Source organism: Macaca nemestrina, chromosome 1 (genome assembly GCF_043159975.1).
Source record: "Macaca nemestrina isolate mMacNem1 chromosome 1, mMacNem.hap1, whole genome shotgun sequence".
Classification (NCBI taxonomy): Eukaryota; Metazoa; Chordata; class Mammalia; order Primates; family Cercopithecidae; genus Macaca; species Macaca nemestrina.
In genome coordinates, this window is record NC_092125.1 from 58103897 (window position 1) to 58116595 (window position 12699).

Below are 12699 nucleotides of genomic sequence, written 5' to 3' on the forward strand. Positions count from 1 at the left end.
TCCTCTATGCAAAGAGGTGACGACATCAAGGGGTATGTCACAAGCCAAAGTTTAGTTAGACTAAGTTAGTTAGCTGGTTTGTAGTTTTATCCACTAAGTCTGATCTTCTGACCCCTCAGTTTTACAACTTTCCACTCTGTGCTGCACAGCACCTCTCCACTTCTGAGTTAATCATTTCTTTGCCATTATCTGGCAAGAATTCTTATCTCTTTTGCTGTCACTTTATAACAGGGTCCTCTTATCAACCTGCATAGAGTCATGTGATGAGTCAAAGCCTATCAAAAGTTTCCACTCTTCTGATTAGAAATCATCATGAAACTGGATACATGGTTTACAGCAGGTCACTAATGTTGGAAAAAGTACAGAGTCCAGGGAAAGACTTGCTTGTAACTTTATGAATTCTGGATTTTTTTTTCCCTTTGCTTTTTCTTAACTTTCACTAAGGGTTACCGTAGTCTGATGTGTCCTTCCCAAGGCCACGAAATTTGACAAGCTGCACTTTTCTTTTGCTCAATGATTTCTGCTTTAGGCCAAAGAACTGCCTATAATTTCACTAAGAATGTCTTCTAATTCGGATACTGGGGATTTACAAGAGTCTTTAAAGCACGGACTTACACCTATTGGTAAGTAGGAGTTGCTCTATTGATCATCTATTTATTCTGCTAGTACATACATATAATTTAATCTCATTGATGGATTTTGCATTTTAAGTCATGGCTTTTCCTATTATGTTTATTAAAAGCACATAATAAGCCCATGTATGTGTATCACACATTTATCTTTCTTGCAGTTCAAAAAAAGCAAATGAATATTTCAACATATGAATATTATTCATTATATCTAGTGTTTACTGGTGGCATTCTATTAGCCTAAACAGCGAGAAAATATAATTTATAATTTAACAATTTCAACTTTAATATTTGCTGATAATTTTAATCAGAAATAATAAGCTAAAATTTGAACAATTTGAAACAAGTTAATCATATTGACTGATCACTGATCAAACTTTAACAGATAGCTGTCAAGTATTTGTTACTTTTCAACCCACACAAAAGTATGGTGTCTCATTCTCTGCTTATACTGTAAAAACTTTTCATTTTATCTTCCTGGGGAATGAAAGCCATGCCCCCCCGCCAAAAAATAAAACCCAAAAAACTAGACCATCACTAATAAAGGATTTGAAGTTAAGAGCTACTGTTTTTTTTTTTTTTGCAACAATTAGTATATTTTGTTTTTACAAACAGAAATAAGTACATAAAGCTACTTTTCATTTAAAAAATAGAGTTACAAACTTGTGAATTTTATAGCAAGACTACATTCAATTAATCCTAAAAGTAAAGGACTAAAGGGAAGTGATTCTCAGTGGTCTGTAATTGTCTGTTGGAAGTCATGCCCTTCTGCCTTTACCCCCGTTTTTGAAGGACCTGTGTCTTTTCTGGTAGCATTTTCCTAGGCTTTCGGACTGGAACTTCCCTCCGAATTTGCAGGGGCCTGTCATGAGCTCTGAGTCTCAGCTCCATTGTAACAAGAAAGAAAATCCAGGCTTGAGTTTTTCCTCTTTTTTCCTTCCGAGTCAGCTGACTCCACAGAATGCAGTGATTGCTTTTTTTATGGGCCAACTACACCCTAAAGTATATCACTTGAGGAAATGTTTACCAAAAATGTTCTATACTTACGAAAAAGAAAACACGGGGAAGGCAAGCAGGGTGTAACACACAATCAATTGTTCTGCAGATAACACAGAAAATACAGGCACAAGAAAGATGAGAGAGAAGCACAAAACGATTTCGCATCTTTTTCGTCGGTCTGAACCGCCGCGGTGTGCAGGCGAGGAGTCCTTCCCGGCAGCTCCGCGCAGCTCCCGCTCCGCGGCGAGGGCCGCAGCTAGAGCGCGCTCGGGCGGGAGACGCGGACTGAGCGCGCACGGGGGACGCGCGCTCGGGGGCTCGCGCCCGCGCGGGCGGTCTTGGGCTCTTGCCGCGCGCAGCCCCAGCTGGCCGCTGCCAAAATAGAGTTGAGCTGGGTCGGGAGACCACACACGCCGATCCCCCGCTGTCTCCCCCAGACCCCAAGGGTGAATTAAAGAGGGTAAGGTAGGGGAAGGAGACGCTGTTGCACTTCTCTCTGCAACCCGGGAAGAACTGTATTTCCACCGACCGCACCCGCAACTCACATAGCAAGGAACCGAGGCTGGTACACGCTGAGCGTAAACAGAGAACACCTGCAGCTTTGGAATCCGTCCCACCGCAGAGGGCTGGGAACCGGAGGACTGTCGGTCCAGCCCATGAGAGGCTGCTGGGGACTAAGCCTCAAGAAAAGTACCGAAGAAGGCTCTCCCCTGGCCTCAGCGAGCCTACCCCAACATCCTAAACCTGTGCAGGCACTTCCGGGCGCCGGATTCCGGGATAACAAAATTCCAGTTTCCGGTAAAAGAGACCTCTTTCAGGATCTTATTCGCAGCCACCCGCCCCTTCCCAACTCAAGCACACCCCCTCCGCCTCCTGGTATTGCAGTCCCGCAGGTGGTTGTGAGGTGTCCGCATCTGCAACATCTTATTGACCCCGAGGCGACTTTGGCACCGAGAGATCGTCTGTTTAACCTCGTAGCCTCCAGGAGGGTGCTGACCGTCGTTCCCAGGGTGAATGGCTGGACAGAGCCATCCAAAGGGCTGAGGCAGAGGAAGAGAGGGCGGTGAGGAGCCATCAGACTGAACTGTTGGATTGAAGGGCCTGACCCGATTCCTGAAGGAGAGATGCTCTTTGAATGGGTCTTTCTGATTTGCCCAGGGCAGCCCCACTGGGAAGAACCCACGGGTGCAGCTGTAGAGAGTGACTGAGGGTCTCGAGAGTAGCTTTCAGATGGCAAATTGCAAGTTGGGTTGTGTTGAGTCGTTCACAAAACTGAGCCCGGTGTATGTAGACATCAGTCAGGGTTTACAATTCTACATTTAATTCAGTTGTGTTGTACTAGGAAATGGGCCTCGTTTTATTTAAAAAGCGACTCTATGGTTTTTAACTAGGGACTACATCTTGTATGCACACTGATGGTTACATGAAAGTTTTGTGTAGATGTCTGTGCTTGTATAGAAAAGCAGAATTGAGATAAAGTTGTTCCTTCTGCCTACCTGCAAGATAATCATTCAATGTAGTGTAAGAGCAGCACGCTCAGGTTATAACTAGATTGCTCCCTTAAAGTTAACTAACTCTGAGATGCTGGTCAAACTCTTGGTTTCTCGTCTCTGTTTTCTTCTTTCTCCCAGATAGGATGATTCTATTGAATAATATGCAGTACTAACTTTAGAGGCTTTTTATATTTACCTATATTAGGAAAAGAGCCTTATCTGTGTGGTAGGAAATATGTTATACATGAAACAAGTATTTATTGACAACTCCCACAATGTGCCCAATATTGTGCTTTGATTCATATTAAATTTCCATAATTCTTCAAATTAACTGCATTTGCAGAATATTTTATGCATTCATTATAATATTGCATATTATCCACAGAAGGTTATGTCTGCATACTTAGGGGTACATGATACACAGTGCAAACACTGTATTGAGTCTGTAATATGAGGCTTGCTATCTGGTCCCCTGAACACTCTGAGTCTGATTTTATTTCAGTGATAACCTCCACCAAGCTCTGCGCTCATAAGGATCTCTGAAAGTAGACGTCATCAGTGGAAAGTGTGATAGCCGTTATGTCACCCTAACCTCCAGCCAGCTTTATTTAGAATGCTAACCACCCAAGCCCATGTTCTGATTCTCGCAGCTCGGGCTTAGGCTGCCAGTTTCTTCTGGGAAGCTAAACTCCGGAGCCTCCCTTCTTTCCATGCCCCAGCCCATCTCCAAAACAGCACTTCTCAGATTCCTCTTTTCTGGCCTGGATCCGCAGGTTGTGACCAGAGTTAAAAGAGTTCTTAGGCCAGGCACAGTGTCTCAAACTGGTAATCCCAACACTTTGGGAGACTGAGGCTGGAGTATCACTTGAGCCCAGGAGATCGAGACCAGCCTAGGCAACATAGAACCAGTCTCTACAAAAAAAAAAAAAAATTAGCTGTGTGTGGTTGTGGTGGCATGTGTCTGTAGTCCCAGTGACTAGGGCTTGGGGGTGGAGGTGGGAAGATCACTTGAGCCAGGGAGGTCGAGGATGCTGTGATTATGCCTTGAACTCCAGCCTGGGTAACAAAGTGAGACCCTATCTCAAAAAAAAAAAAGGATTTTTTTTTTTTTTTTGAGGCATAGTTTCACTCTTGTTGCCCAAGCTGGAGTGCAATGGCATGATCTTGGCTCACTGCAACCTCAGCCTCCTGGGATTCAAGCAATTCTCCTGCTTCAGCCTCCCGAGCAGCTGGGATTACAGGTGCATGCCACCACGCCTGGCTAATTTTTTGTATTTTTAGAAGAAATGGGGTTTCACCATGTTATCCAGGCTGGTCTCGAACTCCTGACCTCAAGTGATCCACCCGCCTCGGCCTCTCAAAGTGCTGGGATTACAGGCGTGAGCCACTGCACCCAGCATCTTTAACACCTCTTCTAATAAACCAAGAGAGATTTATAGAGGAACGGAGAACAGAGGCTTGTTAATGCTTCTCTCCTTTACTTGACCCCTCCACCAGACACAATGTCTAGGATTATCTTGGATTCAGCCTTGAACATGAGCTGAGCTAGAGAAGGGCATGTTGTCAGACTTCCACCTACAGGCCAACCCAATCCCCACCCCCAGGGATGCACTAGGCAGGCAAGACAACTTCACTCTACAGGTCTAGAGTCTACCTTAGGATAAAGCTAGTTCTTTGAGTTGCACTTCCTCACGCTTCACCTTATTGGAAGACACTTCTCAGATAAATCCAGTTAGCTTCAAGGAACTTCAGGAGTTTGGAGGGCATTGTGCTCTGGGGAGGCCCTGGGGAAGAGTTGAAATATGACCAATATGATCTGGAGAGGTCAAGCTTGAGAAAACCATGTGAACTAAAACTGACCAGGCCAGTTGATAAAGGTTGCCTCTTCTTTAGTCTTTTGGGAAGCTGTTATGTATGTTTTCGTGTGGTTGCTAAGTAAGAAAAGATATTTGGAGTTTAACTTTTAAACACCAAATAACCTGAATGCAGATGACCATGAGCACTTACATGAGCAGTTTTATCTGGTGATAAATGTAATTGTCTCCAAGGACTTTGTCAAGTCCTGCAAGACAATCAAGTTAACAAGCACATCCCACTGGAAGGTGGTCCTAGAATGGTTAGTGATTCCCTTTTTAGTTTTCTTACAGAATGATGAGTTTGAGTGAAGCTAAGGGGAAAGCAGGACAAAGGGGAACTGAGATATATGTGTGTGTGTGTGTGTGTGTGTGTGTGTGTGTGTGTGTGTATCTCCAGCATAGTATATTTCTTTCCTGGCACTATCTCATTTAACTATAAAGCTTACTTTGTTAACCCAATTTTACTGATTTAAAGAATGGAATCAGAGGTCAAGTAATTTACTCAGCTTGTCAAGAGAATGAACTGTAAACAGAGCCCAAGAAATATTCTGAAATACATACTCTTTCTCCAAGGTAGTAACTACTTGTTCTTGTTGATATAAAGGAATTATGATTTAATACAATGTTGGTCTATGTAAACTTTCCTCCAAGAGACATTTCGAGCTTAAGAAACACATTTATAAGTGGCTTTTTAATCTTCCTTTCCATTCTACAGTAGAAATCAGATTTGGATCCTTCTAGAATTCAGAAGGGTGGCATAGGGAGTAGTGTATGGAGAGCAGAGTGGAAATCGCATCTGGGAGGACTGAGATTTGAGTGGGGTGGCATGAAGGCACTTCTGGTCCCCTACTCTGGAGTTTCCTGGAAAGGATCTCTGGAGTTTGGATGAAGTTTAGCTTGTGAATTTGTGGTGTATGGTAGCAACTCGCAGGGCTGCCAACAGACGGTGAGAAGGAACTGAGAGGAAATTCAGAGCATGTACTTGTTATAGAGTCAGTGGGTATGAGGAGGGCAGGGAAATCACTCAAATTGAGTGACTGAATTAGATAGCATAAACAAACATACTGTTGTCCCATGAAAGAAGGGGATAGGGAAAGACAATTTAGGTGTCAATTTAAAAAAAAAAAAGCACTTTTGACAAACCTAGCTGTGCCTCCTGCAGCGAGATAGGCTAGTCCCACACCCATGGTAGCATTTTTCACGGTAAGTGCTGGATTCCTTGCTCAGGGTTTGGATGCCTGCAGCCTCTGCTTCCCGGCCCCCTGCAAGCTTCACCTGCTCCAGCGGCCTCTACAGGAATGGAAAGAAAATTGGTCGGAATCCACTGCTTGGTCCTGGAATCAACTTCCCAGTTTCCAGACAAGAAACTCCGGAGAAAACAAGTGAATCTCTCTCAAGCCTTGGCACACACTGTACGCCATCTCTTAATCGCAAAAGTTATCTCCATGTTGGAAGAGCCCACCCCCTTCTAATTGTGCAACCTCTGTAACTGCCCAGACCGTAACACTTTCCCTAGTTCCACGCTCCATGCTTGAGTGTGACCGTACCACTGTTAAGTCTTGCCTTTCCAAGCTCCCATTTTCTTTGTTAACCAAGTGAGATCCAAATTGCTGGACCCCGCACCCTGCGGTCCCTGCACTCTTTGACGTTAAGAATCAGAAGCTCGTAGCTCAGGCAGGGGCTTTTCTGAAGGAAGAAGTTTGGTTGGATTCATCCCCTCGCTGCAAAAGCCAAGGAATTCTGAAGCAATGCAGGACGTTACCCCTTCCATCAAGAAGTTTCCAGTATCGCCGGATACATTTAAATGGCAGCCTAGAATAATCTCGTGCTAAGGATTTTGTTCCTGACCCAGGTTGAGGCGGAGGAGAGGGTGTAAAGGAGGCAACTTCACGTGTTCAGCTAGTTTCACAAGGTGCTTTGTGGCCTGCTAGCGCCGGGATCGTCGTTCTGTTGGCCCCCAGGCTGGACAGGATTGGTTCCAATGGATGGAGTCTCAATAGTTTTGAACTGGAGCTGGCTCAAATTTCCATTTCAATTACAGAGAGGAAGAGATAGATTAGACTGGACCACCTACCCAAGATTATTTCCCCTGCCCCGCTCTTTTCTCAAGACCAGATCTCCCTGTTACACTCTTCTGAGGGAATCGACTATACCCTGGTGGGGCGCGCCAGGACCCTTGGTTTGGGACAACATGCTGCAAAGAAAATAAGTGAAAAGGTTCTTCAGTGAACTCTTTTCATACAAAGAGCCGTAGATTCCGATATCCAGGCCAAACTCTCCAAAAACCCCTCCTTTCCTTTGGGGCAAGGGTGGGAGGTTGCCTGGGGGGTGGGTGGGGTAGGTTGGATTACCCAGATAATTGCTTTGGCTTTCGTTTTCCTCAGCGATAAAAACCGCGCCACGCCAGATCAAGATATTCTCATAGTGATTGTGAATCAATCGCCATCCTCCTGCTCTAGGGGCTGATGTTGACGTCTTAAGTAGTTATTTACACGTGCAGCAGAAAGGCTTTTTTTTTTTAAACGAGGCACGACTACTCACCTATTCACGTTTGCTTTTTTAAAGCTTCGGTCAACACGACGATCCCTGGTAATTACTTTGGCTGTACTGAAATTTAACCCGTCTCTTTTTAATACAAAGCGCTCGGGATGCGGGCGGGTGGAGCCTACGGGCGTGGGCGGGTAGCCCAGCCCTCTGAGCCCAGGAATGAAACCGGAGTTCTGGCTAAACTTTTCAGAGAAAGGCAAAAGCGACTTCTGATGGGCTTTTCGGCTGGGAGCGGCGGAAAAATTAGGCAGACCCGGAGTTTCCGTAGGCTGATAAACTTGCTCCTCTTCCCCCTTGGGCTATCCCGGCCTGGTAACGGAGACCTGAAAAGAACCTAGACTTATTCTGGGGTCTAAAAAGTAGATAGGTGGGACGAAAAAAGTAGTTGTCCTGGTTTCTTAAAAAGCACCAAAAAGTGGGAATGGAAGAGTAGACGGGAGAAATTGTTTCCAAGGAGGAAGGTTTTGCAAGTTTTGTACGAGTTTGGGTGGGTCATCTACCCAGGCGCGCGGGAAAGGTGTGTCTGCCACACCTTTTGCGAGCCCAGGAAACCTGAACCGCTCCTGAAGATCCCGATTATTTTTTTTCCTTTGTAGCCCGCACGGGTCAAGCGCGCGGGGGCCGACCAACACTTCCCATGTCAGGTAGAGCTGATTGCTCCCAGCTCGCGCTCCGAAATGCGGTGCTGAACCAAGGGAAGGAGGAGGTGGGGAGGAGGGCAGGCAGTTGCATCCTCGCGAGTGGGGAGTGCGAGACATCCTCAGCTCCAGCCAGCTGGGTGAATGGGGCGCGCACGGCCCCGTAACGCCGAGCGTGGATAAAATATGCTAGGACTGCGCTTCTCGGGCTCATCAAGGTTGCGGGAGCCTCCCCGAGCCATCATCCTTCGTAATTGCAACCGTCAATCAACACTTCAAGACAAAGTCAGAATCCGGAAGGGCGAGCCCTGGAGACCAGTCTTGTCGGAAAGAAGGAGGTAGAGGGGAGGTGGGGGGAAAGGAGAGAAGTTTGCCAGAAGTTGACAGAGGGAGTGCAAAGAAATTGAGAACGCACAAGGTAGTTGAGCAGAGCTGTCCCCCGGTCCCACCACCGACTCCCAGACCTCCCGGGTTCTAGTCTCTGGTCTCCGCCACCAGTTACAATTCCCGCAGCGGCAAGTACGGGGTGGGTTCCTAAATGTGCTTCCACTAACAGGTAGAGTGGCAGTTGCTAAGATGTCCCTGACGGAGGATGAGATGCGTCTGTCCGCCCGCGATAGGTGCATTTATGGGTAGGTCCAGACCACCGCTGGCGCCGGCGTTTAGACCACACAGACCCCGTTCCACCTACTTACATCTCAACTGCTTTCCCTTCCCGCAGCCACTTGGCTGTCTTCACACTGCGGCCTCGGGAACCCAGAACCATTCCCAAGTATCCCATCTTAGACTCCGCGAACTCGGGTTCCTCCTCCCACAACTTCCTTTCGGAGAGGGCTTTCTAGGGGACGCCCAGGCCCATCCAAGGTCACTGAGCTAGCGGGTCCCCGGCTTCAATAGGGGTCCCTCGCCCAGCAGAATTGAAGGGTCAAAGGACCAGAGTGAGTGCTCGGAAGGAGGAGGGAGTTCTGAGGGCTAAGAAAGGGTGCACTTGGAGGGCAGTAATGAGCTTGACGCTGGAAGTCTGGTGCTGCCTCCCCTTCCTCTGCATCTGCCTCCAGGTGGAGACCCCGCTGCTTCCTTAAATCCCTGGCGGAGGTACCTGAGGAAGGTTTGTGTGCCCTCAGGTCTCTGGCAAGAATCAATTCCTGTGGAACATTCCTTGCCTCGTCCACTGCTGGAGGGGATCTTGACATCCTTCCAGGGGATCTGAAATAGGGTTGCCCCCAGGGAGCATTTCCCGTCGTCGGGGTGGAGGCCTGGAGCGCCGAAGGCTTAGGCTTCTGAGCTAGGAGTTCACTTGGTTCTTAGGAAAGGCCGTTTTCTCTCGCTTGAGACTTTCTGCTCTTTCATTCCCCCTCCAGTTCGCTGCTACGCTTAGGTGTCGGCCTGGACTAGACTTTCAAAGCAAAGGAAAGGGCTTCCCTCCGTGATACAAGTTCCTCCGTGAATTTTTTTAAAGCATGGATTTTTAAAACCCCGTCCCCAGCCACTATTCCCTCCCGCACCCCTCCCATTTTGTGAGGATTTTTCTTTCCTGGAAAGTCTACCTGTGGAGAGATAAATGAGTGCCAGCTGGCCTTTTGCCACCACCACTCTCCATCTTTCGGGGATGTGGTGGGAGGGTACACTGGCATGGACCGAGAAGTCGCTAGTGTGGCCTAAGCAAGTCCCTTCTGGCCCTGGCAGCTGGCGTTATGAGCATGGTCACAAAGCTTGCCTCACTAGATCAGCCTCAGCCTCAGTCTCAGCCTCAAGTCAAGGCAGGGTTTCTTGATACACTACAATTTCAAGGTCCTGTCAGACCCTTTTTCAACTTCTTTCAATTCTCCTAACTTCCCCCTGCTTCACCAAGCAGAGGTGAAATCACCATCACACACAGGGTTGGAGGCTTCCTCTAGGACCAAGGGTCTAGAGTCCTGCATGCTTGCCAGGCTAGGATCTCGGAAAGGTGCTGTATCATAAGTGCCCCCATAAATTCTTCGAACTGCTGTAGGAGGAAGTTCTTCTTAATTAAGGCTTTGAAATAAACTGATTTTCAGAGTTCACAAGCAAAGCAGGGCAACCACTGCAATAAGCCCTGAAACTAACTCCCTTTCTTTATTTTCTTAGTTCTCAGTGATATTTAAAACAACCAGGAATACTGAAATGTGGTGACAGTGATACTTGATACTATCATGAAAATTGGAGCTTTTGGCAACTTCAGCCCACTTCTCCATACAAACTAATGGACAGGCCTTCATAAGTTTAAACGTTTCCATGAAACCTGAAGTTGCTACTAAAGCTGAAGCCTAAATAACTTTGATCCTGAATATATACTGAAGAGCAAAATGACAAATCAGTTAAGAGAGTCAGTAGTACCTGAATTGCCAGGTGTGAGTGGGTGATAAACAACCCATTTTATATAAATTATGCACTGCAAAGATTGAAATAATTTCCAATTCACCAAATACCGGACTGAGCAGTTTCAATGTGTAATCTCTATACCATTCAAATAGAATAAACTTAGATCTTTTGAGATTCAAATTCACCCCCTTGTGGGTGGACTCTGATAATTACTTCGTTGCACAGCAGACCCTGAATATGAGGCATTTCGCATGCAGTCAGGAGGCTGGAAAGAATGTTTTTCATCTTGTTGGGAGGAGATCTGAAAACTTTGAAAATGCGGCTGGGCTGGTGGTCGAAGAGCTTGCATAACAGATGGTTCTTCAAAACATTTTTTAAATGCTGGGCCTCGGCCTCAAGTGGATGGTCCCATCAGACAACAGAATGAAAAAGTACAGCCTGGACTGATCCTTGTATTCTGTGTGGAAACACAGGTCACTAAAACTGGAAAGTCTGTCGCTTAGATGATCTTGGGCTCCAGTCCAGGGTCTTTTAAAAGTAAGCGAAGGGACTAGGGCGCAGGCTGGGGAAATAGGAGTGGCTGCCCCTTCCTCTAATTCTAATGAGTGAGCTCTTGGCTTGTGGCCCGCCTCTCATTGAGCCAGGACCCTCGGCCCCTTCAGGGCGCCGGGGCCCACGTGTCGCCTCTCCAGGGTCTCAGTGCCCTGGGGAGTTGAAGCTGGAGGACCCTTGACCGCGGACCAACTCTGCACGTAAGAACGGTCAGCTGAATTTTCTCCTTTCAGTGATTTAAATGGGCGTTTAACTCCCCTTCATCTCCTCATCCGACACACTAGCTAGGGCACACGCCCACACGCGCCCCCATCCCTTCTTGCTTCCCCTCAGCTGGAGGAAATTGCCGCTCTGGCTGCTTCTCCTTCTCCGCCACGCTCAGACAGAGGTCGCTTCTGACTAGCTGTAAGACCCGGCTGCATTTACATCCCCCCCGCCCCGGGCCAGGGTGGGGTGGGAGGGGGCGAGGCGGGGTGAAGAGGTTGGGGCAGGCCGGGGGACTGGAGCCTGAGCCTCATCCTTATTGGCTGGCGGCTAGGGTCCGACCTGAGTCCGGAACCCGCGTCCCCATTCACTGTCTTCACCCCTCAATCCAGCCTTTCCCCTACCCCTGGCCCCACTTACCTCCTTCTCCCCCTCGTCTTCCCCCCGTCCTTCCCAGCACCGTCACCCTCGGGGCTGGGAAGGGCCGTTCTCGGACCCGCGCGGGGAGTGGACCAGGCAGGAGAGGGAGGTTGGAACTTCACAACTCCACACTTGGCGATAGTGAGCGAGAGGGAGGCAGAGAGTGATAGGGGGAAGGGGCGGAGAGGAGGGGAGAGAGAAGGGAGGCGAGAGAAAGAGGAGAGAGACCCCTGCCGATCCAGAGCCAGCGGGCGGTGGAGGGAGGGGAAGGAGTCGCCCGAGCCGTCCGGGAGCAGTGGCAGCGGCACAGCCGAGGCGGCAATAGCAGCCCCGCGGTCGCCTTCGCTGCCCGCCGGGAGCTCGGCGGTTCACCGCTCCGCGCCCCGGGCAGCTGCGTCCTCGCCACCGCCGCCGCCTGCGCCCTTGCGGAGCCGAGCCAGAGTGCCGGGAAGCTGTCTTCCTCGCCTCCTTTCTTAACCCCGACCTCCTCCTCGCAGCTCGGGGGCGGCTCCGGAGCTGTGAGACCCGACAGGGCTCAGAGGTCCTGCCCGGCAGCCCCGAGGAGGCGGAGGCACGCTCTGGCGAGGCGAGAGTGTTGGGTGAGCGGGCACCTCGGTCGCGCCTTCCTTCTTTTCGCCGGAGTTGAATCCGTGCTGCCCGTGTCCAGGTGCTGGGCTTCCGGACCGACACGGATCCCCCGTCCCCGCCCGTGGTCGCCTTGTCATGCTGCCCAAAGTGGAGACGGAAGCCCTGGGACTGGCTCGATCGCATGGGGAACAGGGCCAGATGCCGGAAAACATGCAAGGTAAGGAGGCGCCGCGCGGCGCTCCGGCTCCCGCGGCTTCCCCAACCCCGGGCTCGCCCTGCAGGCTTCAGCCTCCCGCCCCGCGCGGGCGCGGGAGTAGCCCCGCTGGGCGCTTGCAGGCGCAGGAGTCAAGCCCCCTCCCCAGGTGCAGGCATAAAAGTTTATGGCTCTTGAACAATGTGGGGCAGAGGTTTGTCCAAGCAACGTCTAATT

General features: G+C 49.1%; 1 protein-coding gene across 2 annotated transcripts in view; it reads left to right on the top strand.

Moving 5' to 3' along the window:
* Positions 1-331: 331 nt before the first annotated feature.
* Positions 332-12699, top strand: part of LOC105484682 (nuclear receptor subfamily 5 group A member 2) — a 148143-nt gene continuing 135775 nt past the window's right edge. The window contains exons 1-2 of one of the 2 annotated variants that reach the window (XM_011746524.2): positions 332-623; positions 12349-12486. In XM_011746524.2, the coding sequence (XP_011744826.1) occupies positions 560-623; positions 12349-12486 (202 nt within the window). In that variant the 5' untranslated portion in view covers positions 332-559. The remainder of the gene's footprint in view (positions 624-12348; positions 12487-12699) is intronic. The other variant, XM_011746525.2, reaches the window with a different exon arrangement.